Consider the following 27,996-nt stretch of genomic DNA (forward strand, 5'->3'; position numbering starts at 1 on the left):
GGAGTATAATACAGGATGTAACTCAGGATCAGTACAGGATAAGTAATGTAATGGATGTGCACAGTGACTGCACCAGCAGAATAGTGAGTGCAGCTCTGGGGTATAATACAGGAAGTAACTCAGGATCAGTACAGGATAAGTAATGTAATGTATGTACACAGTGACTGCACCAGCAGAATAGTGAGTGCAGCTCTGGGGTATAACAGAATGTAACTCAGGATCAGAACAGGGTAAGTAATGTAATGAATAGTGAGTGCAGCTCTGGAGTTTTATACAGCAGGTAGTTACAAAGTTTGGAGATTCTGTCTATAATATGTATCAAGAATATAAACGAACACTGTAGATTAATTAGCAGGTTCTCACCAGTGCGGGGAGTTCACAGCATTTATCTCGACTCGCCCAAGAAGACGCACAAACAATATCAAACATCTGGAGCTGGAACTAAAGACAGAAATACAGGATGCCGATGTAAAATCTTATAGTCATTAGATACAATGAAATGACTGGAATAAATAATGAAATTACAGCTGCAAGAAATGGTATCAGGTGCGGTATATCCTGGGTATATAGTGACCATGGTGACATCATATAATCTATTCTGACAACTTCATGTTATAGTCTGATATGTCGGGCATTTCTGAATGCAGCGATAACAAATATGTGTATTTAGTTATTTTTTTTGTTTGTTTTATTATCAATGAGACAAAAGGGGGCTGATTTGAACTTCTGCGTTTTTTGGGGGGGTTTTTTCAACTTTTTAAAAAATATTTTTTTCACTTTTTATTGTTTTTACCAGGGATCTGAAGCTGCGATCTTCCAATTGCTTGTGCCGTACAGTCCAGTGCAACAGCATCAGCGTAAAGCATCAGCCCTGCTCTGTACAGCAGAAATCCTGTCTGCCTATGAAGGTCGGCAAGCAGCCAGCGTTCACAGGAAGTTTGTTATGACAGTAATGGGGGTGATCCGCTGACCTCAGAGTTTCGTGACGATCCATCAGCGCCCTGTGATGACATCACTGGAGCACTTGTGGGGGCGGGGGATGGCGAACTCCCCGTCGGTGCACGTTAAATCCGGCAATCAGAGATTGACAGCTGGATTTAACTAGTTAACTGGCGTGGACAGATCTTTGATCCACCTGCGCCTGTTAGAGGGACATGTCGGCTGATCAGATCCTTTACGTTGTAGGGAGAGGTGCGGGCTCAGTCTGTGAGTCCGCATCAAAGCAATGGATAAATTAATTTCCTATAACGTACCAGTATGTTGATAATTTTACAATAAACAACGCAAAAGTTCCTGTGCAAATGGAGCCTGACCATCGCTTTAGAAGTCTTAGGGCGGCGTCACACGGGACAATATATCGGGCGATCGCATGAGCGATCACACCCGCCCCTGTCGTCTGTGCGTCACGGGCAATTAGTTGCCCGTGGCGCACAAAGTCGTTTACCCCCGTCACACGTACTTACCTCCCGAACGACCTCGCTGTGGGCGGCGAACATACTCTTCCTGAAGGGGGAGGGACGTTCGGCGTCACAGCGACGTCACACAACGGCCGCCCAATAGAAGCGCAGGGGCGGAGATGAGCGGGACGTAACATCCCGCCCACCTCCTTCCTTCCTCGTTGCCGGCGGGACGCAGGTAAGCTGTGTTCGTCATTCCCGGGGTGTCACACGGAGCAATGTGTGCTGCCTCGGGGACAACGAACAACCGGCGCGCAGAAGGAGGAACGATTTATGAAAATGATCGATGTGTCAACGAGCAACGATAAGGTGAGTATTTTTTCTCGTTCACAGTCGTTTGTAGCTGTCACACGCTACGTTATCTCTAACGATGCCGGATGTGCGTCACGGAATCCGTGACCCCGACGACCTATCGCCCAATATATCCTAGCGTGTGACGCCGCCCTTACTTCTATAGGACTCATGGAAATAGCAGTGAAAAGAAAAGGTCTACATACTTGAAGGACTTCAATGCTTATTTTTGGACGTGGTTGGGTTCCAGGCGGTCAGATTCATTTATTATCGTGAATGGGTGATGGATGGAGTTTATGGAATGATATCTTTTCACCCAAAGTGGATTACTACCCCGTGTAAGCTAAATGGTCATCTACACACCTGGTAGTAATGATTGCGACACCACCACTGGATCAGTACAGAGTAGAAGTCCCACCGTTGGGTCAAAGGCAAGGTCAAAATCTATTAGTAAATATATAATCTGTAGTCTATAATTGTCACGGCCATCTCTCTGTATTTTGAGACTAGTGACAGGATCAGGACTAGAGTCTCTCATTGTCATCTGAGACTCTACATATTAAATGTGTTTTCTTTCTTTGGGTGTGGCAAGGGTTAATATCAGTTTTCATATCCAGCAGCCTCTGACTCCTCGTTTGGGACCACTCCCAATTCCTTTATCTACTTTCTGCTTCCAGCAGAGGGTGCCTATCATTCTCTTTGCCATTTGGATTCTAGGCCTGGAGGTGGAAGGAGCTGCTGGAGTCAGTCTGTTGTTCTCCCCCCCCACCCCCGTCTATCTTACCTTCATTTGCTGTGTTGTTTTAGAGCAGTGGTGGGACTAGTGATCCTTACCTTCCCAATCACTAGCCAGGGCTTACTGCAGGATCTCTCAGGGCTTCGGGTTCCTGCTCGGCGACAGGTGAGGAACCTGTATAGGGACTGGCTAGGAGTACAGGGTAGAGCGGCAGGTAAGTAGAGGAGGTGTCCATCTCCTTCTCACCAGCAACAGGGCCCACTGTTGTTAATGTGTCCCCGGTGTACCCCTTGCTTGTCTTGGTAAAACCGCTTTATGTTATGTGTTTTACCTCACTCTGGACTTTCCCTAAAGCGGGCTTTACACTCTACGATATTGCTAGCAATTGCTAGCGATATCGTACGCAAAAGCACCCGCCAAGTCGTGCATGCGATTTTGTGTGATCACTGCCGCAGCGAACATTATCGCTACGGCAGCGTCACACGCACTTACCTGGTCGTCGTCGTCGCTGTGACTGCCGAACAATCCCTCCCTCAAGGGGGAGGGACGTTCGACGTCACTGCGACGTCAATAAGCGGCCGGCCAATCAAAGCGGAGGGGCGGAGCTGAGCGGGACATAACATCCTGCCCACCTCCTTCCTTACGCATTGCGGCCGGCGGCAGGTAAGGAGACGGTCCTCGCTCCTGCGGTGTCACACACAGCGATGTGTGCTGCCGCAGGAGCGACGAACAACATCGATAATCAACCATTACCGATTTTTGGTTTTGGGACGACCTCTCCATGGTGAACGATTTTCACCATTTTTGAGGTCGCTTAAGGTCGCTGGTAAGTGTCACATGCTGCGATATCATTAATGACGCCGGATGTGCGTCACTAACAACGTGAGCCCGACGATAAAACATTAACAATATCGTAGCGTGTAAAGCCCCCTTAAGTCCGTGCCGTGACAATAATCTTAAAATGCTAGGCCTGGACTGGTGTAAAAAATAAATAAATTTGGACCTTAGTTGTAGAGCTCTAGAGGTTTATTGGGTTAACTACAGAATACCTACAACTTCCTCAGTAATGTCCATCCTAACTAGAGGATTTTTCCCCAAGTGGGCAGCTTGGTAAACCAATAAAATTTGTAAGACATTCACAAAAACACAAAACTTCCTTTCCGTCTACTAAACAATGGAGTCCATTAATGAGCCGGCCTCGTTACGTTGCCGTCTTGCTGGAATGCAGCCACTTGGTCCCCTCTCGTTGTGAGTGGGGTAGGGTTATTAATGTAGCAGCCATTGCGTACAAGGCCCTTTTTGTGTTTAGGCCGATCTCCAATAACCAATTATTTTTACTATCTCTGGTGTTCGCTGTGTTTGCGTTAGCACATTATCTCCATACTGCAGACGGACAATGGAATAATCTCATAAATGTAAATTTATTGCCTAACAGGATAACACGTACTGCAGGAATTTGTTGAGTGGGTTTAGTCATGAATGGCCCATTGTTGGAAAAAAAAAGCCTTCCTTACGTCTATGGGCTAAAAAGGAACATTGCACGTACCGGAGCTGAATTGTCCTTTGGTCCTCTTGATCGAACCATCCTTCCAAGGACTTCCAAGCCATCGACTGAGATGTTTCCAGCACCGTTTATCGGCTTCTCACCCACTTGTTTGCAGTCGATTATCAGTTTAGAAGTTGTCTTGGATATCACTATGTGTACCTAGAAGATAATTAGTGTCATAAATCTGCACTTTCTACTTTTGAGAGCTGCCTGTACATATTAAGTAGATTGGTGATTCCAGGCTATGGGGGCTCTATTTTTGATTTTAACATCCCACGTCCTGGAACCAAAAAAATTAGTACACAGAAGAGTCTGATAGATGCTCTTTCCACCTTATAACGTGATTTATTCCAGTGTACCCGGCATATTCCTGCTTTTTCAGAGCTCCTTTCAGATGTTTTATGACTTCATCAAAGTTCATTTCAACTTTGTTGCAATCAGTGGTCAAAAATCAGTACAGAAGAGTTCAGAAAAAGATATATCATATATAAGTGTTAAAATATCCATCAGAATGGATATGCTGGTGGATTCTCAGTTAACTCATTACTTAGTCAAAAAAGTGCAGGGTTACAACAATATTATAAAAGTCAAATAGCGTAAAACGTTTCATGAAACTCAATTGCAAAAATTACTCATAGCCCAAAATTAATGCATTTAAAGGGTTATTTTCATCTTTACAAATCGGTAGTGTTGGATAAAGCATTGTAAAAACAAGCACTTTTGCAATTTACTGTTTTGTTTTTTGTTGTTTTATTTGTTTGTTTTTTTTTTTTAATTTGCAGCCGTTTTTGAGATATTGTTTACAGTTTGTTGCCTAGGAGACCGACCATCGCAACTGTCTAGTTTGTAATCTGTGTCTGAAGGTGGCTGGGATTAAGAGGAAATACAGTGGAACCTTGGTTTACGAGAACAATCTATTCTGGGACTGTGCTTGTAAACTAAGTTACTTGTCATGCAAAGCAACATTTCCCATAGGAAATAATTGAAACTCAGACAATTTGTTCCACAACTTGTAGCAATGTCTCATCCTGGTCCCCTATTGTGCCATTTTACACAAGCACAAACACACGTATATTATGCTCACCTATCCTCCGTTCCCTCGGCGGCCTCTTCCCTGATTCTTGTAGTCTGCAGGTATGTGTATCAGGTAACCATCTCGACCGATGCAGGAGCTGCCGCGGTCAGCGCTTCAGCAGCAGACATCATATGCATGAGCAGCTTGCCTCTGATTGGCCAGCGCGCTGACTTCAAAGGCATGAGCCGCTTGCCTCTGATTGGTCAGCGTGCTGCCTTTGGGAAGTGCTGACAGCGGCAGCTCCTGACCTGCATCGGTCGCGATGGATACCGGATCCACATACCTGCGGACTACAAGTACCAGGGAAGAGGCCACAGAGGGAACGGAGGGTAGGTGAGTATAATATGTGCATGTGTGTTTGTGCGGACTGCAAGAGCGGGTCAGAGCGCGGTGAAAGTACGGAACCGGAAGTGTGTGCAGTGAGTATTTGCTTGTACAGCAAAGCATTGCTTCTAAACCGAGTTACAAATTTACAGCAATCTTTGCTCGTATAGCGAAAAACTCGCACACCAAGTTACTCGTAAACCGAGGTTCCACTGTAGAATGTTACCGCGTTCCTGGACAGCTTCAAAATACCAAAATAAATGAGCATAGGTTCCTGTGCTTAGCGGCAGTGGTCGGTTTCCAAGACAACGAGCTGTAAACAAAAGAAAATTTAATATCTTGAATACATATCAAAATTTTAATACGCAGTAAATTACAAAATTGCTTCTATTTACCAGCACTATCCAACAATAATCATTAGTGAAAAATGGGAGTAACCCTTTAAATAAAAATTTACATAGTTACATAGGTTGAAAAAAGACACAGATACATCAAGTTCCACCTTTCTCAACCACTTATATATTCTCTAGATTCCTATAACCCACAATGCCTTTGGTTGCAAGTAAAGTAACCGGATCTTTTTTAAATGCTGATATAGTATTTGCCATTATTACCTCTGACTGCTCTAACTGTAAAGAACCCTTGGATATTGATGTTATAATAATAATGTAGACCTTTCACACTAACCTTGTGGAAACTGCCATGGAAAATCCTCCTGACCTCTGGTCCTTCGAAGGTAATGGTTTGAAACTGGTCCTTACTGTCGTAATTGAAATAAGTTAACGTCTTTCCATTGTCTGTACAGGAAACAATATCATGTAAGTACAAATGTAAAATATCCCGGAAACCGTGTACGGCCAGATCCAAGCAACCGCGTTTCATGGTCAAAGCATTCATGTCAATGCACGGACCGGCCACAAAGCTCCTGACCCAAACTTGACAGCCTCATATGTGCCTATCAGGCTGCCGAGTTTGTGGCCGGTCCGTGCATGGCAATCTATACTCACACTGCGAAACACTATGTTAATCTAGCCATAAAAAGTCTTAAATTTATACTGCAAGCACTTTTAAAATGTGTCTCGACTTTTGTAACCATCTTTATATCTTAATCTACAACAAGTCCCACCAATTTGTGTATACAGCTCCTATGCAGAGCAATGTTTCTCCATAGTTACAGACTACAAACCATCTGTGTGTAGGCTGATCCTGCAGATTAGCAAGGAAACACTAGATGAAATGATCACTGGGGTTGAGGCAGCAAACGAGAGTGGACCCACAGGACCATGGGAGGGCTTAACCTTTAGAGGGACCCCAAGTACCACTCCCAGGGCAGTGACCAGGACTGCGGCAGCTGGCCCTAGAACAGGAGACAGACTCAGGTATGGACAAAGGTGCAGACGGGTACAGCCAGGATGACTGAGGCAGACAGGAAAGCGGGTACAGACAGGTATGGTGGGCATGGGTGGGACAGATAGGTATGGGAAGGCGGTCTCTGGAATAGGTGATGGGAGAGGAACATGGGACTTGACACAGATGGAAGAATGACTAACTAAGGACATTGCGCAGGCACCTCCCCTAGTGGGAGGATACCTTAATTATCTAGTGCCTCTTAGCCTTAGGCTGAAAGGCACTTCTGGGAGATAGCGCACCGGCCCATTAAGAGGAGGGAAGGCGCACATACTCGTGTCTTAAGCGCATTCCTGGTGGACCTGTATGATGTGCACAGGCCCCAGGAGGAGGAGACACAGAAGCACAAGGACGTCAATGGGAGTGCCGGCAAGGTCGCAGTCTGGCTGCGAGAGTGAGTCGACATCCCTGCCGGGGAGAGGCATGGTAGTGCGGGGACGCCAACACTACACTAGAGGAAGTGTAACAAAACATGGTTGCAGAATCAGACTAAATAGGACTTGTTTGTAGTCTGTAACCATGGAGACACATAGGTCTGTATAGGAGCTGTATACACACTGAACTCTAGCAATGAAAAGAAAGGGATGAAAATATTGATACACCCTTTAAACATCAAAATTATCCCACACCCATAGCTTCCATGTCAACTTACTGTCTAATATTACACCAACTAATGGTTCATATTCTTTATTTAGGATTTCCCAGAGTGCAAATGGTTCTTTAGGAGTGTCAGGAAGGATTCGGAAAAGGAAGGAAACTGTGTAATCGGATGGAAGACCCTCTGGATGAATATGTCTGTAACAAGGAGAACATGGGGTTACAGATAGTGTGTACTGAGATGCAATATTCATATGATGTTCTTCTATGTATTCTGGAGGAGATCAATTTTTCATACATTTTCTTAAAGAGGACCTCTTAAGGGCCTGTTACACGCTACGATATATCTAACGATATGTCGTCGGGGTCACGTCGTTAGTGACGCACATCCGGCATCGTTTGACATATCGTAGCATGTGACAGCTACGAACGACTGTGATCGTGCAAAAATACTCACCTTATCGTTGCTCGTTGACACGTCGCTCATTTTCAAAAAATCGATCGTCCTTCTGCGCGCCGGTTGTTCATTGTTCCCGAGGCAGCACACATCGCTCCGTGTGACACCCCGGGAACGATGAACACAACCTGCGTACCACCGGTAATGTGGAAGGAAGGAGGTGGGCGGGATGTTACGTCCCGCTCATCTCCGCCCCTCCGCTTCTATTGAGCGGCCGCTGTGTGACGTTGCTGTGACGCCGATAGTCCCTCCCCCTTGAGGAAGAGGATGTTCGCCGCCCACAGCGAGGTCGTCCGGGAGGTAAGTACGTGTGACAGGGGGGTTAACGACTTTGTGTGACACAGGCAACAAATTGCCCGTGTTGCACAAACGATGGGGGCAGATGCGATCGCACGATAAATCGCCGCTTGTAAAGCGGCCTAAGATTACCACCTTGGCTGACTGATTAAGTAGGATCACCTCATATTTTTTTTAGGATGAAAGATGCAAATGATTTTCATACAGTAATCCTTTATTGGCTGCGCATACTGGGACTTCTAGCGATGCATGGTCCTGACCAATAGAGAAAGCATGTGACTTCTACTTCCATAGATCTCTCACAGTGAGAGCATACGAGTCCTGCTTACCCCTGTAACTCATAGAGAAAGCGGGGGGTGCTGCTTCCCTCTGTAACCCATAGAGAAAGCGTGGAAGTCCTGCTTCCCTCTGTGACACATAGAGAAAGCCTTCCCTCTGTAACTCATACAGAAAGTCTGGGACCCTGCCTCCCTCTGTAACTTAGAGAAACCCTGGGAGTCCTGCTTCCCTCTGTAACTCAGAGAAACCCTGGGAGTCCTGCTTCCCTCTGTAACTCAGAGAAACCCTGGGAGTCCTGCTTCCCTCTGTAACTCAGAGAAACCCTGGGAGTCCTGCTTCCCTCTGTAACTCAGAGAAACCCTGGGAGTCCTACTTCCCTCTGTAACTCAGAAAGCATGGGAGTCCTACTTACTCCTGTAACTCATAGAGAAACTCAGTTTCCCCCACCTACTCATAGAGAAAGCCTGTGAGTCCTGTTTCCTCCACCTACTCATAGAGAAAGCCTGTGAGTCCTGTTTCCTCCACCTACTCATAGATAAAGCCTGAGAGTCCTGTTTCCTCCACCTACTCATAGATAAAGCCTGTGAGTCCTGTTTCCTCCACCTACTCATAGATAAAGCCTGTGAGTCCTGTTTCCTCCACCTACTTATAGAGAAAGCCTGTGAGTGCTATTTCCTCTATCTATTTATAGAGAAAGCCTGTGAGTCCTTCTTCTGCCACCATCAGAAAAAGAACACTTGTGAGTCATTTTGATCTGGTCCATTACCAGAAAACTCCTGTGAGTGTGAGTGTTGCTTCCTTAGTTTTCTGGCTTACTGAGAATGGTATATAAGTATATACATGTGTGGACATACGCATTAGACTTGAACATACTTGGTGGGTTGAGACACCAGTGCATCCTTATGTATTCTGAAACAAGGGAAGTTATTGAAGGTTCCAGGCTCCATAGAGATCCCGTCTATAGCTGCATATTCCTTCTCCACCAAGCCAAACATGTCCATCATTTTGAACCCTGGAATCGTACAATGAAAGTATCATTAATTATCCTGGCGTGTATCTCCTATAGGTAGACGGTTGCTCTATCAAAATCGCACATGAAATTCAAAAACTTAAAGGGGTTGTCCATTCATTAGATAATGCTTTTCCATATAAAGAATGTGATGATTCTCTGAAACGTTCCACCAACATTTGTATAATTTCTGAACTTTAAAATGGTGAAAATTATTATATAATGTTACCCTAACAATAGCAATGTATTATCTTTGGAAAGCCGTATAAGTCCCAATGATCACTGTAATAACACATTGTCCATGGGTTTGGTATTGAAGGCCAGTGTCATGGAGCCAATAGTAACAGACACATGGCAGCAGGCTTCTTGTTAATGTTCGGCAGTTCATCCATTAGGCCCCCTTCACATATCAGTGATTCCGGTATGTATGACATCCATTTTTACACATACCGCGCACACATTCATGTTTTTTCATGGACATGTAGCCGTGCACAAGTCAGTTTTTCTCCAACACGACTAATGTTACACATACCGCACACTGATGTGATCCGTGTGACATCAATGTGACACGTACCGGAAAAAACACGTGCCTTTGAAAAAAAACCAAACATTTTTTATACTCACCTGTCTCCAGAGCTGCTGTTTTCGTCGCTGCTTTCACCTACTTCCTGGCCCACTCTTTATGGTCATGAATATTCACTGCACCGCGGACCTGGAAGCAGCAGCAGCACCAGAGACAAGCAGCACGATAGACCGCAGCGTCGGGGACAGGTGAATAAAAAATTTCTGATCTCCGTGTGCTATCGCCAACAGCACACAGTGAAAACTAGTGTGCCAAAATCACAGCACATGGAGGGCCATACGCACCTTCAACACGGACCGTAAAAAATGTGCGTTTTTATCACGAATGTGTGAAAGGGATCTTAAAGGGGTTTTTTTAAACGATAAATCTCTTTTTAAATACACCATTAAGCACTTCTCAATTAATGGGAGACTTTTAGGAAAAATGGTAGAATATGGCAACACACACTGCCTCTCCTTCTGGCGGATCTGTTATGACCATGCATTATTTAGACAGTTCATTCATTACAAAGGAAACTTGAATGTAATGTTTAATTTCACCTTTGGGGGCGCTGCAGGGAAAGGCTAGACTTATTGTTTGGCTTCCAAACAGATCGCAGATGATCACTGCTAGCTATTATACCATCAGGTTATCTCTAGGGATCCTTGTAAGAAACCGGACAACCTATTTTAAGTTATCTTGTGTATTTGAGAAGTGCTTAATGGGATATTTAATTCTGATACATAATTGAGACAAGTCCTTTAAGGGCATGTTCACGTGTGGCATCCTTGCAGCATTAGAGCTGCTGAGTGTTTTTTTTGTATATCTGCAGTATGGCAATTGTTTCAGTTTTTCTGCAGAATTTTTCATTCATTCATTCAAATAAACAAACAAAAAAAGCAAATGGGCGGAGCTAGAATGTTGTCAGATTCTAGAACAGCCAGTAGAATTTTGAACAAAACAATATACGATATATGAAAAAAAACCAAACCTCAAAAATCGGTTAAAAATAATAAAACCAAAGTATCTATGAAGTTAGGCAGTAGATTTATCCGACAGAATGGACATTTGTTAGGTGGTTTAGAATATGATGCACTCTGTTATAGTCTAATTACATAGAAATAACCAGTGACAATGGTTAACAATTTGAGTTTCTGTAGTTGGACACTGATCGGTCTTACCAATGTAGGAGTAAAACATGTCTATAATAAGATAAAAAGCAAATTATTATCATCAAAGCCGAGAACTGGAATAGTGACGGGTCTGACTGGGAATAGTTCACAGAGGACAAACATACCTGACACACTGTTGCCTTGAATGTAAGCCCACGGGCAAGCTGAAAAAAAACAAAACAAGTATACGTGACACAAGCAATATATAGATATACTGTGTATATATAGATGTAGCACCCGTGAAGCCATCAGGATGCTACAAGGTTCTGCATCCCCACCAGGATGTAGGGCCTACCCACTTAGGGACCCAGAACCCCAGTGCCAGTAACACCAAATACCCAGGTAATCTCAGTTTTCCCTAACAATCCCCCATACAATGGTACTTAGTTAGGGTGGGACCATGGATGGCCGCCTAGAGATGGAGCCACTTCAGTCCACTAGTTGACCAGGTAGGAGGGGCAGACTGTGGAGAGTAAGGAGTCTAGAGTTGACAGTGGAGGTGAAAAGGTGTGACTGAGCAATGTCCTGACTCGGGTTATCGGTGACCTGATACCCAGGAGAGGTGGAGTACGGTGGAGTACTCCCGGAACTACGCACCGACGGGGTACAGGACCCTAGGACAGGAAAGAGCTTCAAACCGACCTGTCTATACCTGCACAGCAAAGGGGACCATCAAGGACCTTGCTGACCCTAAAGAATCCGAAGACTCAGTAGCAAAGGGAGAGCCGGGGACAGGACCAGAGACTCCAACCCCACAGGTTTCACGCTACAGTCAGGTGGACAGAAGTGGACAAACCACAGACCAGGGACCCCCAGTCTTCCATACCACGGGGACCCATTTACCAGAGACAGGTGCAGGGGAGGAAGGTACCAGAGAACCAGACTGGCACTGGGACGACGTGGACCTGGAGGCGAAACCAGACGGCCTCGGGCAACCAGTTAACATCTAAAGTGAGTAAACCAGTTGCACTGAATACCTGTCTGGACCCCTTCTTCCGACGCCCACCGCACCATACACCCTCTGGGGAAATACCCTATTTGTGGAGGGACTACCATACTAGCTGCTAATACCACCAGCCCCAGTGGAGACATTAGAGATATCCCTACACTTAGCCGCAACACCGCAAGTGGCGTCACGAATAAACTTTATTCACCAATCCCCTGTAAATATCCCAATTATAAAAAGAGCCCAGGGCACGGAACCGGGTAACGGTGACATTCCCAAGACGTACACTACCCAGAACAGAGTACCCCATATCCCTGGGTGCTACTTATTATATATATCGATATATATATATTAAAGAAACAATGAAAAATGACACCACCATAAATATCTACCAACATCCATGCGGAATTTCTGTACTCTACGAGATATTTAGAAAGGGGTTTTTTTATTAGTAAAGTGATGATTTTTCGTTGGAATCGTCCATCAGTGTTTCGTTGTTGGGGTCTGATCAGAATGAAGGTCTTCCTGCCCCATCAGGCCCCCAACCTTAGCCCTTTTATTGATTAGCTCGACTCAGGCCTGGATGTGCGAGTGAAAAGCCACCTATACAGACTGATAAAGGGGATTTCTACAGCACGTTCTGCTTGTTGGTGCATTTTCATGTGATGATTTCCTATTTTAAGGGTTGTCCACTTTAAAAAAAAAAAAATAAAAAAACCTATGTAGTGTTTCTTCTATAAATATACAGAACTTACTGTATATACTTTTATTTCTTATGGTGCCACAATCTCCTGATAACACTGTCAGTCTGGGCAGGTCCACTTCAGGTTTGTGCTAATCACAGAATATTTATTATCATAAGTGGTGTCTGTGATAAACCCAACTGAGTGGCTCATTCAGTAGCTAAGCCAGCCCTCTTTTCAGTGATGCAATGAGTAATGACCACCTGATTTCTTCAGAACATGCGTCCTCAGGATGCAGATACACATGGTGGAGAAGGGAGCCGTCGGCTCCCTGCTCCACCATACAGCATGTGCATCTGAGTCTCAGCACTGCAGGCCCCATGATGTCTCTAGAATAGATGGTGCCTACTGTGTAGATCCAGAGCAGCAGATTGCATTTTTTTGCAGTTTTGTCAATTCTGTGTCGGAGTAAGGGAACCATATTTATATTGAGTGTATTATGCTGTATGGTGGCCATGAACACTAAAGGGCTTCAGAAGAGGCACTATTTTCTGAGTGCATGCTACAATACACGTCCTTGTTTTTAAAAGCTGAAAAAGTAATTCTTCTGTAGCTGCGGCCAACCGATGCATAGTGACCCCTTCACCCTTCAAATCATTGTTTTTACAGTTTTTTTGGGGTAATGAGGGCAATTTCTAAAATTTTCTGATTTCGATATACACCCTCATCATCATTTTTAATGCACAGACAAGGTTGGAAACAGTCAGTCCGCCCCCGTCACCAATGATGATGGAGGAAATGTAGTCCTGTGCTGAGCACAAAAAGGGCCGGGAACTCCCGGGGCCCTGGAAATCAGGGCAAGAAAAGTGTAATAAAAGTTCTATATCTTTATAATAGAAACACACCAAAATATTTATTTTTTAAAGTGGCCAAACCCTTTAAGATCTGGAAAACCCAAGTGGGCTGCCATCTATATGTATCTTCATTTCCCAAAGACCAGGTTTTTGCCTCTAGGAGAACCTTTTTGGGTAGTCATTTCCGGGGCAGGTGCGAAGGAGTCTAGAACATCGCCCAAAGGATACGGTCAGGGAGGAGTGCCCCGGGGAACCTAGTGTTTTCTAAGTTTTTGGGGGGTTTTATATAAGGGGATGAGAAGACATTAGAAGCTGGCACGCACTTGCTGTTGCCGTCTCGCAGACAAAAGTGATCAGTTCATCTTCTATTTTCTTGAAGGCATCAAAGTTGTCGACAAAGAACACGTGCCTCTCGCTGGGCTTGCTGCCAATGTTCACCAGCTCTGCATAGTCTGCATCCGCCACTCCGATCGCAAAAATGCTGAACCCTGGGAGGAGGAGAGGACACAGGAGTTTAGTCAGTCGGGTAATTATCCTCTACTGTGAGTGGAAATACACGGGTCACAGCCAAAGGGAAACATGATATCATCAGAGCCGTAGACTGCTGAAAGGTGCGGCAGGGTGGAAGACGATATGGTTTATTTTAGAAGACAGACTTAAAAATAACATTCACATTAAGAGAACTTGGTTTCCCTTATGCACCGGGTAGAAGGTTAAGTATTGTAGCTTTGCATTTCTTTGCCAACAAGGGACCACCCAGCACAGGGAAGGGAACACAGACCAACTATTTAAGTGGTCACAACACACAAACAGTGCAAAAGCCCACCTGTCCTTTCACACAAAATCTGTATAAAAGCTTGGTCTTCCAGCCCCCATCCTCCAACAAAAAGATAAAAATGCTTTTGGTGCACAGACAAGTCAAATATGTCTGGCAACTATCCAAATTCTTACACTCTGTAACTTAACCTTCACACTTTTTAGGTGCAGTCCCTTTTCATCAGCATTCCTCCAGCACAATAGGTGCTGGGACTTCATTTACCCTCATTTACCCCAAGCATGCATTGTCCAATATTGTGCGTCCTCTAAACTGATAGCTCATCTCTTTGGATCTTTGGTATGCTTGTAAGCAGTTTGGCAGACAGGGAAGCAGAGAAACAAAGCCACACCCCCACTTCCTGTAGAGACACAAAACTACGCCCCCACTTCCTGTATAAATACAAAGCCACGCCCCCACTTCCTGTAGAAGAACAAAGGCATGCTCTCACTTCATGTATAAAAATAAAGCCACACCCTGACTTCCTGTAGAGGAAGAAAGTCCCACCTAAACTTCCTGTACAGAAACAAAGCCACGAACCCACTTCCTGTAGAAGAACAAAGGCATGCTTTCACTTCCTGTATATAAACAAAACCACGCCCCCCTGACTTCCTGTAGAGGAACAAAGCCACGCCTCATCTTCCTGTTGAAAGACAAAGCTACGCCTCCACTTCCTGTGGACAAATAAAGCCAAGCCACTACTTCCTGTGGACAAACAAAGCCTTGTCAGTGCTTCCTGTAGAGAACTAAAACCCTGCCTTCTCTCTCTTGTAATCCATCTGCTGTATGTAAATGGATATGACAGTAAGTGACAAAAAATGACCTATTGCTTAAATCAGTTATTTATGATATAGGGAATATGTCACCAGTTTTTTGCTACCTCATCTTAGAGCAGCGTAATGTTGGGGCAGAGATCCTGATTCCAGCGCTGTATCACTTAGTTTACTGGGTGCGGCAGTTGTGATACAATCAGAGTTTTCTCTGCTGTAGATGTAGCATAGCTCAGAATGTTGAGCTGTGTATAACCCCACCCACACCACTGATTGGCAGCTTTCTATGTACGTTGTATATTGGCAATAAGCTGCTAATCAGTGTTGGGGGTGGAGTTGGACTAGTCTGGAAGTGATAATCTCCTGCTCATAAAACACATTGTATAGAAACTACAGCATACAGCCCAGTAAGTGACACATGCATGGAATCAGTGTCTCAGATCCTACCAAATCCTGACCTCAGATTACACAACAAAAACCTTCTGACAGATTCCTTTAAAGGTTTTTTTTTACCCAGTCTCTGGCACTTTGGCATGACTTTTTGGAGCTGTATGTGTCTTTTACTATCTTGATATGTGCATGTGGCTCTGTGAACAGCTTGAAACGATGTCAGTTGCCCACATTTTGATCTCTATTGATCACTTTGCTGGAATGTCGGGGCAATGTGGATTCCCTGAATACAAGGAGGACATACACGTTCTGCTCTAGGAGCATTTTAAGTGTTATAGACATTAAACCCCTTCTCACAGTCGCGCCACTTAAAAACTGTGAAGTCTTTGGTGATGGTGTTTTGGGTAAAACAAAACATGACGTCTCGCGGCTTCATGTACTGTTCTCTAATCGCAGCTTCATAAGCTATTCACTTGCTTCAGACTCAGCGTCTGTAGGCCGTGGTCCCCTTAAGACCTCAGCAGGACTATCAATCATAATCTGCCGCCATTGTCGGCTTCTCTTTTTAACTCCGAGGATGGTTGAAAAAGAAAAAAAATAATAATTTCTTGGCCAAATACCTTCCTTTTGTACCCGATAATAATAAACCTATTCATAAGAGTCTTAGAAGTAAACGTTTGAATGAGTCTATTCAAGGTAAACCTTATTTTCAGCTTTTATGTCTTCTGGAAAGTTATGGATTCAGTATTCTACAAGGAAATATAGGATTAGAGCGTAGATGTAGCAGAGGGGAATTAGATTTTAGTATTGGTTTTGTGTTGTGACAGGGTGATTGGTACGTCTGTGCCTAATTTTTAAGTTCTAAGTATAATTTACTAAATTTAGGGGAAGGTCTGATCACTGGGACCCCCACCCGTCCGGGAACAAGGTTGTCAGGCCCAATGAGATTGAATGGAGCGTTGGAGCCCCCAGCAATCAGTAATTTATCCCTTATCATATACATGATGATAACTTCCAAACTTGGCACAAACTAAGGGTACCTTCACACTTAGCGATGCAGCAGCGATCCGACCAGCGATCTGACCTGGTCTGGATCGCTGCTACATCGCTACATGGTCGCTGGTGAGCTGTCAAACAGGCAGATCTCACCAGCGACCAGTGAACAGCCCCCAGCCAGCAGCGACGTGCAAGCGCAGCTGCGTTTGCAGGGAGCCGGCGTCTGGAAGCTGCGGATACTGGTAACCACGGTAAACATCGGGTATGGTTACCCGATATTTACCTTGGTTAACAGCGCACACCGCTTAGCGCTGACTCCCTGCACTCGTAGCCACAGTACACATCTGGTTAATAAGCAAACCTTTGCTTATTCATTCTTTGATTATTCATAACCTTCATTTGTCGCTCTCTCGCTGTCACACACAGCGATCTGTGTGTCACAGCGGGAGAGCGGCTTTGAAGAAAACGAACCAGGGCTGTGTGTAACGAGCAGCGATCTCGCAGCAGGGGCCAGATCGCTGCTCATTGTCACACACAGCGAGATCGCTAATGAGGTCACTGCTGCGTCACAAAAAGCGTGACTCAGCAGCGATCTCGGCAGCGAGCTCGCTGTGTGTGAAGCACCCCTAAAGGGAATCTGTCAGGTGATTTTCTAGTATAATACTAATGTTATCTTTAAATAGGGCTTATGGAAACCTTTAAGGATCAGTAAGTTTTTTTGCTCTACCTTGTCCTGTTATCTTGCTGTAAGTTCCATAGAATTCAGTGTCTTGTGCAAACTAGTCAAGTGTATGTAAATACAATTTGAATATTCACTGCTCCCACCTCCCTAGGATAACGTGGCACAAACCCTTTAAAGGGAATCTGTCAGGTGATTTTCTAGTATAATACTAATGTTATCTTTAAATAGGGCTTAAGGATACCTTTAAGGATCAGTACGTTTTATTGCTGCACCTTCTCCTGTTATCTTGTTGTAAGCTCCATAGAATTCAGTGTGACATAGTAACTAGTCAAGTGTATGTAAATACACATTGCAATGTCACTGCTCCCCCGTCCCACCTCTCAGTGCTGGCATCAGTGAAAGTAATTCTGAACTGATTTCGCACTGCTGCCCCCTCCCATACTCCCTCCCACCTCTCAGCAGTGATAGTGAATGCACTGGGAATTGGGAGCAGTGAATATGCAAATTGTATTTATATACACTTGACTAGTGTGCAGGAGGCACTGAATTCTATGGTGCTTACAAAAAGATAACAGGATAAGGTAGAGCTATAAAACTTAAGGCCACGTCTCACTAAGCGACATCGCTGCTGAGTCACGTTTTTTGTGACGTAACAGCGATCTTGCTAGCGATGTCGCTGTGTGTGACATCCAGCAACGACCTGGCCCCTGCTGTGAGGTCGCCGGTCGTTGCTGAATGTCCTGGACCATTTTTTGGTTGTTGCTCTCCCGCTCTGAAGCACACATCGCTGTGTTTGACAGCGAGACAGCAACGATCTGAATGTGCAGTGAGCAGGGAGCCGGCTTCTGCGGACGCTGGTAACCAAGGCAAATATCGGGTAGCCAAGCAAAGCCTTTGCTTGGTTACCCGATATTTACCTTGGTTACCAGCATCCACAGCTTCAAGAAGCCGGCTCTCTGCTCCCTGCACACATAGCCAAGGTACACATCGGGTAACTATAAGCAAAGCGCTCTGCTAGTAACCCGATGTGTACCATGGTTACGAAGCATAGCGTCGTTACACGGGTCGCTGGTGGCTGGGTTCTGATCTCTGATCGCTGTGGAGATCTGACTGTTTGACAGCTCACCAGCGACCCTTGTAGCGATGCTCCAGCGATCCCTGCCAGGTCAGGTCGCTGGTGGGATCGCTGGCGCGTCGCTTAGTGTGACGGTACCTTTACTGATCCTTAAAGGTCTCCTTAAAAGGAATCTGTCAGTAGGTTTTCGCTACCTCATTTGAGAGCAGCATGATGTAGGCAAAGAAGCTCTTGAGTTCAATGATATATCACTTAGATTAATGGCTATAGATGTTCTGAAACAGCAATAGAGTTTAGATTTTGCATATAGCAGAGCTCTGAGAGCTGCCCCCTGCCCACACCAGGCGTTCAATGTACATTTCCATAGACAAAAGCTGCTAATCACAGAGGGGGGGCGAAGTTGGACTACAACTCACAAGCTGCTGAGACCCACTAATGATAAAGATAACAGGCTTAGGCTAACATTAAAGGTAAACAAAAAAGACTGAGATAAAACAGTCAGGGCTGAAATCTCTGTTTTAAGGGGTACTTCACACATAGCGAGATCGCTAATGAGATCGCTGCTGAGTCACGGTTTTTGTGACGCACCAGTGACCTCATTAGTGATCTCGCTGTGTGTGACACTGAGCAGCGATCTGGCTCCTGCTGTGAGATCCCTGCTCGTTACACACAGTACTGGGTCATTTTTTGGTCTTTGCTCTCCCGCTGATAAGCACACATCGCTGTGTGTGACAGCAAGAGAGGAAAGATCTGAATGTGCAGGGAGCAGGAGCTGGCGTCTGGCAGCCTGTAGTAAGCTGTAACTAAGGTAAACATCGGGTAACCAAGGTGGTTACCCGATATTTACCCTCGTTACCAGCGTCTGCAGCTCTCACACTGCCAGTGCCGGCTCCCTGCACGCATAGCCGGATTACACATCGGGTAAATAAGCAAAGGTTTGCTTATTAACCAGATGTGTACTGTGGCTACGAGTGCAGGGAGTCAGCGCTAAGCGGTGTGCGCTGTTAACCAAGGTAAATATCGGGTAACCATACCCGATGTTTACCGTGGTTACCTGTATCCGCAGCTTCCAGACGCCGGCTCCCTGCAAACGCAGCTGCGCTTGCACGTCGCTGCTGGCTGGGGGCTGGTCACTGGTTGCTGGTGAGATCTGCCTGTTTGACAGCTCACCAGCGACCATGTAGCGATGCAGCAGCGATCCTGACCAGGTCAGATCGCTGGTGGGATCGCTGCTGCGTCGCTAAAGTGTGACGGTACCCTAACACTTGCAGCATGTTGTCTTCAGGTTGATTTGCAGAACTCTGTTGACATAATCCCTATAGGCTCTATTTACAGATAACAATAATATTGTACTACAAGATCACCTGGAAGATTCCCTTTAAGGGCGCCTGCACATGGAGTCTTTCTACTGAGTGGATTGGAAACTGAGCATAAAATCCAAATTTACATAATACCTTCAAATCTGCTAACTACTCAAAAATAAGATTTTTCTCTATATAAATTAAATGTTTTATACATTTTGTTTTACAGGCCGGCCCGGTGGCTCAGTGGTTAGCACTGCAGTCTTGCAGCGCTGGGGTCCTGGGTTCGAATCCCACCAAGGACAATATCTGTAAGGAGTTTGTTTGTTCTCCCCGTGTTTGCGTGGGTTTCCATCGGGTTCTCCGGTTTCTTCCCACACTCCAAAGACATACAGACAGGGACTCTAGATTGTGAGCCCCAATGGGGACAGTGTTCCTGATGTATGTAAAGCGCTGCGGAATATGTTAGCACTATATAAAAATAAAGATTTATTTTTTTTACAGACTTAAGAGGAAATATACCACAATGTTTTTCTCGTATACCAGTCCTGAAATTCTAGTTGCTGGGGCTTTCCGTATAACAAAAGAATGAAACGGGGTCTAGACAAGAATATTTTATAGTGTAAAATGCCTCAAAATTTGGGGTGAAATTCCAAATGTGACAAAACTAGTGATTTTTAGACACCAGTATCCCTGTATCGCTGCTGTGAATGGGCACCTCCTCTTACCTTCCAGCTGCATTTCCTGAGCAACTTTGACGGTTTCATCTTGGGAGCGTCCATCGGTTATCACCACCAGGACTCTTGGCACACCTTTCCTCATGCCGGATTCAACAGTAAAAATATCTTCTCGAACGTGCTTGATGGCCCTGCCTGTGAAATACAAATTTATATGGTTCAGTATCTGTAATAGCATTTTTTTTTTCAGTTGATTTTACTGAAGTAGCACTTTCGATAAAATCCTCAAATAGCATCGTAAAAATCCTGAAATGAGCATTGGAGCCACTTTGGCAAATTTCATCTTTGACACTGACTTACAGCTGCCTATTGATGTCTATGGAGATGGGAGGAAAGAAGAGGATAGGAGCAGTATGGCAGAGATGAGGAAGAGAGAGACATAAAGGGTGCTGCAGTCTTCTAGTAAGTGTTTTATCTCACCCCAGTGATGGATTCACATCTACACTGCTCAGAACCTGTGTGTAATGGTGTTCATGCTGCTGCTGCTTCTGTATATGTGCTACACAGAGAGAGGACAGCTGGTATCCTTATGTGTGTGTGCGCTGAATATGGGAGATATCACAGCATTCAACATACATCCACCAACTCAAAGAGCGCTATAAATTAGACAGAGCCTGCAAAGGGGAGAAGTGTGATATAGTAGACCAAAATAATGTTATTCCTCATGTACACACATGACAGCTTATTCTGGAAAGACACTTGAAACAATAGATACACTTAAAGCGCACCAATCACCAGGATTTTCCTATATAAACTAAAGCCAGTGCTATACTGGCACTATCAGGCTGATTCTATACATACCTTTAGTTGTCAGGTAGGATGTATAGGTTTTGAAATACAGGCAAGTAAAGCTTGTAAAATGAACAGTTTTTTGAGTGACAGCAGCTGCAGCTGCTAATAGCTGGGGTGGGTTTTGATAGTGATTTCCACCCCCTGCCTGTGTGTCCTCCCACTATTATGTATGCTAATTATATTATAGACGTGTTTTGTCTTGTCTGAAACGCGTTGAATTTCTAATTGCTCTTACTATTTTGGATCAAGTCCTGTAATTTGGATTTTAATTTTTGGAATAAAAGAAATTGATTTTATGCATTTGGAAGCTGGAGATCTTTTCTATTTCAAGTCCCTGCACCAGCAACGCTGTTATCCTTGCTTCTAAAACAGGGAGGTGTTCCTATACAAGTGAGCTGGTCAAAACCCTTACTTCACAATCACTGTGAATACCCCCCAGCTATCAGCTGTTCGGCACATGCTGCCAATCAAAAAGCTGTTCATTTTACAAGCTTTACTGGATTGTGTTTCAAAACCTATTCATCCGATCTCACAACTAAGGGTATGTATAGAATCAGCCTGATAGTGCCAGTATAGCACTGGCTTTAGGTTATATAGGAAAATCCTGGTGATTGATGCGCTTTAAGAGCTCATTAATTAAAAGGCTTGTCCCATGAAAAAAAAGGACATTTCAATGAACAGATCTTGGAGTAGTAATAGGTTCCACAATTAAAAGTATTGAAAAAAGAAATGTTCCTGTGCTGAGATAATCTTAGAAAAGTGTCCCTGCTATGTACTGTGTAGTGGTTGTGTCAGACCATGCAGAGCTGCTCCAGTTTATGTTCGGCACATACCACAGTTCTTGGCCAGGGAAGATAGCATAAGTCAATTATGATAAGTGAGTATACAGATGTCAGCACAGGCTACTCTTTGAGGTAAGGCCGTGCTCACATCAGTGGTATTTTGCCACAAAACCGGATCCGTCACACATGTGTTTCAGCTCCATTCATTTCCTATGGAATCGCGACAAGATGAGGTCACGTGCAACCGCATGTGACCACATCTTGTAGCGATAAATGGAGCTGAAACGCATGTGTGACGGATCCGGGTTTGCGGCAAAATACCGCTGATGTGAGCGACAGCTAACACATTTCCCCGCTATTTCCCTCCCTCACGACAGGGCAAATCGTGAGGCAGGATAGTCAAACGTTCCAGGGTAAAATACCAGGAGATCACATTAACATAAAGGGTGATAGGCAGAAATGTAGTTGGGTCACAGTCTGGAGTCAGAATACCTGTAGGGTAGCGGATCAGAGCAGAAGGAGAAGACAAACTGATGGTCAAACAAACCATAGGCAGTAAAAGATCAATTCCCAGAGCACAGGTACAAGAGGTCAACTATCACAAATGAGCAGAAGACCAAGAATAGCAGTGTTCTGGGACTGACTGCTCAGCCTAATAGCTGGGCAATCCGACCAAACAGGGAAAACCTGGAAAACCCAGAACCTCCCAGTCTCAGATCTGTCATTGGAAACATGAAAAAGCTCAGCATGCTCCTGCACTTGATTGGACAACTGAGCTGTCAATCAGCATACCGACAGCTCAACACACCTGGAATCTATAGTGCAGCAAACAGTCCAAGACGCACAGGAGGAATCGTGACACCTGCCTTAGGCAACATATTTCCCTTTATATCACTGGAGTGAGCGTTTCTACTGCATCTCCAGCTGTAATGCCTGCCTAGATCCACAGACTCAGACGGGCTGTAATGGACAGGCTAGAGGGAAGCCGCTCACCAAGCAGGACCCCCAGAACCCTGAAACCCTTTAACCCCTATACAGGGATTTGGAATTACACAGGACCCTGGAGATCACTACCTGTGGAAGGCTGTAGTCTGAGAGAGTAGTCGTCAGGCAGGGTCAAACCAGGAATAGCAGAACAGGGACAGAATCGGCAGGCAAGGACATAATCCGAAACAAGCAGATGTCAAAACCGGATCGGGCAGCGAGGTACAAAAACAGCAGGCAGGAGGGTAATCAGGAAACAAGCGGTAATCAGCACACAAAATCACAGGACAAAACAGGAGCCAGAATTCTCAGAACTATCTCTGGCAGAGGTCAGCAGACAGGAGGGGGATTAAAAGGGTGTGGTGTCTTCCCATAGGTTGTAGCTGAATGATGGTACTTCAGCTGGAAGACACCCCCACCTACAGTCAGCCAGTGGCACTGCAGATCCCCAGGAAACCCAGACCAGTGGATGAACGGAGCCTGCGCCCACCGGCATCGACTCCTCTCCCATCACCAGCACCATCAACGGCAGGAACACGGCGTCGCCTGGCGATCGGAGCAGAGGTCGATAGAGCGGACTCTGGTGGTGATGTAACACCAGCCCTCTGGACTTATCATAAATCCAGTCAGTGAGGTAGTTCCAGCGGTTGCTGATCTAATACGTCACTGATTTGATTTATGATGATCTCAGAGGGCTGGAGACGAGGCAGAAACACTCACTCCTGTGACAAAACATGGAGGAAAATGTGTTACCGCAAAAAGCAGCAGCTGCGAGCCTCTGCTGTTTTCTCTGTATACTTATTTATCATAAGTGAATCCTTGGCCAGGAGCTGTGGTATGTGCCTACCATGAACTGGAGCAGATCTGCATGGACAGACACGGCCATTACACAGTACATAGCAGGAACACATATATAAGATTATCTCAGCACAGGAACAATTTTTAAAACAAATCCAATTGTGAAACTTATTAAGATTGCAATATCTATTAAATAAAATGTACTTTGTCTGTAGAACAACCCCTTTAAGACTGGTGTTGTATATGGGAGTCTTAACATAGGGGTGTGAGGGACTCAGATGCCCCTAATTCATGAAGATATGCATTAGGTACATCTTTCAAGTTTTCCTCCACCAAAGATGTAATCCAGTCTGGGATTGTAGTACGTTTCTGTCAAAAGTTGTCACTAAAGTGGCGTAACTTTTCATAAAGTAGATGGATAGGTGTAACCACAACACTTCTCACCCATTCTGGAGATCCTGGCAGAGATTGTTGTGAAAACGGTTATTATTATTATAGCGACATTTATTCCATGGTGTTTTACATTTGAAAAGGGGTATACATAATAGGGACAAGTACAATAATCAAACAATACAAGGCACAGACAGGTAAAGGAGGAGAAGACCCTGCCCGTGAGGGCTCGCAGTCTACATGGAATGGGTGAGGATACAGTAGATGAGGACCCTGCCCGCGAGGGCTCACAGTCTACAGGGGATGGGTGAGGATACAGTAGGTGAGGGAGGAGATGGTTGTGTGGTGCTATACTGGACTGAGGGTTACTGCAGGTTGTAGGCTTGTTGGAAGAGGTGGGTCTTCAGAGTCCTTTTGAATTGTTCCAGGTTAGGCGACTGTCTGATATGCTGGGGCAGGGCATTCCAGAGTATGGGGGAGGCACGGGAAAAATCTTGTATGTGATTGTGGGAAGAGGAGATGAGAGGGGAGTAGAGAAGGAGATCTTGTGAGGATTGGAGGTTACGTGCGGGTAAGCCCTGGGATACGAGGTCACAGATGTATGGAGGAGACAGGATCTGGATGACTTTGTATGTCATTTATAGGGTTTTGAACTTGAGTTGTTGGGAGATGGGAAGCCAGTGAAGGGATTGCCAGAGAGGAGAGGCCAGGGAATAGTGGTGGGACAGGTGGATTAGTTAGGCAGCATAGTTTAGAATAGATTGTAGGGGTGTAAGAGTGTTAAAAGGGAGGCCACAGAGCAGGGGGTTGCAATAGTCCAGGCAGGAGATAATAAGGGCATGCACTAGTGTTTTTTGCAGTTTCTTGGTTAAGGAATATACGAATCTGGAAAATATTTTTGAGTTGGAGTCGGCAGGAGGTGAAAAGGGCTTGGATGTGTGGCTTGCAAAATTCCAAAACCCTTAACATTTTTATCCAACTTCCAAGTTCAGCTAAAAAATTGCATCTTATTAAGAAAACTGTTGAAAACACCTTATCTAAGTGTTTATATATCTACAAAAATAACCTGATCTGTCGCTTTTTCATAAACTATCAATTAATCTATTATAACATATTTTGGATTGCTGGCTTTGGCCTTGTGGTAGTTTCTGCTTTGGTGCCGTCTGATCCGGTTGAGTTTGTTTTGCTATTTTAAGATGATCAGAATTGCAGAATTTTTGGATGTGAGGTTACTGATGTGAGCTTCTCTTACTGGAATAATTTGCATAAATTGTATTTTTGGCTCATAATCCAACCTAAATAAACATCAGTCACTGTTCCAACATATCCAAATAACTCTACATCGCAAAGTGTCAGCCAAAACACAGCTCTCCGTATCTGCAGGTCAAATAAACAGGTCTATGAAGTGCCAAGATCCACTTATCTCACCTTACCATGCCTCCTTATCACCAGCAGACACAAGTAGGAGGGTCACCGCGGCACCTACCTGTTTTTGTATTCCCTCCTTTGTAAGATATACTGTTAATTGCCGCCAAAAGGGACTCCTTGCTTTTATAGGAGTTTAGCTTGAATTCTGTCCTGGCGTCATCACTGTACTGAGCAATGCCAACCTGGAAAGGAATAATTCTTGTTAACAGTCAGCAAAATGATGGAACGTAAACATCTTATGTACAGGGGTGTAACCATAGTGGGTGAAGAGTTGCAGTCACACAGGGAGCCTTTGGGGTCCTAAAAGTATTCTTGACCAATAATAATAAAGACCTGTGACAGCTTGAGGCCCATTAGGAAATTTTGCATTGGGGCCCACAATCTTCACATTATGACACTGCTCATGTATTCATAACGTACAAATTCCAGTTTGCACTCAGAAGCCTTAAGGAGTCCCGCAACCATGCAAAAGAGAGACAACCGGCACTAACACTTCTCCAAGTTTTATATAAATAAGAAAAGCACTGTTGTTAAAGGAGTGATGGGTAACTGAAGCAGGGGCACCTAAACTGACCCTCAGACTAGGGACTCTGCGCTGTCCCTTATCCCAGAGATACGCACAATGGTGACAAGGTCTGGACCGCCAGCGTGACCCTAACTCCTGTCCGAACCCTGCTGTAACACCTTCTCTCCCCCACCCCTCGTTAGGGCCAGGACCAAAGTAACAAACCCCACAAATATCACAGACAGGGGAGAACCCAAACACATACACACTGCAATCAGACAAAGGGGAGAGACAACACGTGCACAGGAAGAAATAAGATATAGGGAAGAAATAAACTGAAAACAGGGATATTTCCACACCACACAAGATATCATACAACTGATCACCAGAAACTGGATCACACGATAAACACAGGAATCATTGGAGATATAATGAGTGATGAGGAACTGAATCCAGCACTTTATAAAGGGTGGAGGCAGCTGTGAGTGGTTATTATTAACCTGAGCTCCTAGCAGCAGTTCACAAGCCAGCAGGAATTAACTCCAACTGGACTAATGAGCAGTGAATATGAAAAAGCCGATGTCCAGCTCTCGCTGTATGGCTGGAATCACACTTGGGAGTGTAAAATCAGTCTGATTCTCATGCCAGAAAGTCGGACGATTTCTTCTCACATTTCATCAGTGTGCTGTCAGTGTGCAATCAGTTTTTACCCTCAGCAGCTGCTACTCATGTACTGTTATGTACAGGAGCATTTACATTATTCTCTGCTACTTGCTAGAAAGCTATTGTGAAAAACAGATGTCACTAGGATGGTCCGTGTGCTGTCCGTGTGACATGCGTTTTTTCTCACGCATCCATAGACTTGCATTGAAGAGACTCGCGCGAGAAACTCACCAAAATGCAGCATGCTGCGATTTTTTTTCTCAGTCCGATTTGGACTGAGTTAAAAAATAGCAGATGGGATCTGCCTCGTTGATTAACATGGGTCCGAGTCAAATGCGAGAATTTCTCGCATTGCACTCGTGCGAGTTAATCGCAAGTGTGAAACCGGCCTAAAACTAAGAGTCACCAGAATGCCTGTCAGACTCTGCAGTGTGAACAGACTCCGCCGCCGCCATGACACCTAGCGAGTGCAGCACAGAACACCGCATGACAATCATACAATGTGAAGCGTCAGATTGTCTGATGTTTTCCTTGTTTAAATAAAACTACAATCACATCTTGGAGAAGAGTGAGTATTACTCATTTTGCTTATGACAGCTTATGCATTCTGAGATCTGGACATCTTTTGGTGAATTAAATGGACTACCTGGAAGCTTTGTTATTGGAACTATAGACCACTGGCTAAAGAGGATCTGTCACCCTTTTGAGTTTTTTATGCTTAGTAATATGAGCATACAGGTGGCATAATGCTGAAATTAGCCATACCTGTATGCCTCCTGGATGTGGGGTTGTTTCGCAAAAATCCTCTTTTATATCTTCTATCTTCTGGGCTATGGGGCATGTCCTGCCTGGAAGATAACCCAGTCTTCATTATACAGAATTCCTCCCCCCCATCTCTTCCCTGGTGTCCCTGTGTTATCAGGTGCGCGGCAGGAAATCTCACACCTGCGCAATACACCTGCCGTCCCTCCCTGCACTGTTCCGCCCATCTGTTGGCGCAGGCACCGGGGAGTCACTGCTGCTTCACAGTGCAGGGGAGAGATGGCAGGCAGATGGCACAGGCGTGGGATTTCCGGCCACACTCCTGATGTCACAAGGACTCTGAAGAAAAGGGGAGGAAGAATCCTGTGTATTGAAGACCTTACGGGCAGGCTTATCATTCAGGCAGCATACGCCCCATAGCCTGGAAGATAGGAG

General features: G+C 44.9%; 1 protein-coding gene across 4 annotated transcripts in view; it reads right to left on the reverse strand.

Annotated features, from left to right (window-relative positions):
- The window catches only part of COL14A1 (collagen type XIV alpha 1 chain), a 248,413-nt gene that overhangs the window by 50,360 nt on the left and 170,057 nt on the right, over positions 1-27,996 (reverse strand). For 2 of the 4 annotated variants that reach the window (XM_075352907.1, XM_075352909.1), the window contains 10 exons: positions 25,690-25,813; positions 20,449-20,592; positions 14,016-14,180; positions 11,335-11,373; positions 11,219-11,239; positions 9,340-9,478; positions 7,489-7,631; positions 6,117-6,226; positions 4,031-4,189; positions 364-441 (listed from right to left, as the gene is read on the reverse strand). In XM_075352907.1, the coding sequence (XP_075209022.1) occupies positions 364-441; positions 4,031-4,189; positions 6,117-6,226; positions 7,489-7,631; positions 9,340-9,478; positions 11,219-11,239; positions 11,335-11,373; positions 14,016-14,180; positions 20,449-20,592; positions 25,690-25,813 (1,122 nt within the window). The remainder of the gene's footprint in view (positions 1-363; positions 442-4,030; positions 4,190-6,116; positions 6,227-7,488; positions 7,632-9,339; positions 9,479-11,218; positions 11,240-11,334; positions 11,374-14,015; positions 14,181-20,448; positions 20,593-25,689; positions 25,814-27,996) is intronic. The other 2 variants (XM_075352910.1, XM_075352908.1) reach the window with 1 other exon arrangement.

This window comes from Anomaloglossus baeobatrachus, chromosome 6, assembly GCF_048569485.1.
Source record: "Anomaloglossus baeobatrachus isolate aAnoBae1 chromosome 6, aAnoBae1.hap1, whole genome shotgun sequence".
In the NCBI taxonomy this organism is placed as follows: Eukaryota; Metazoa; Chordata; class Amphibia; order Anura; family Aromobatidae; genus Anomaloglossus; species Anomaloglossus baeobatrachus.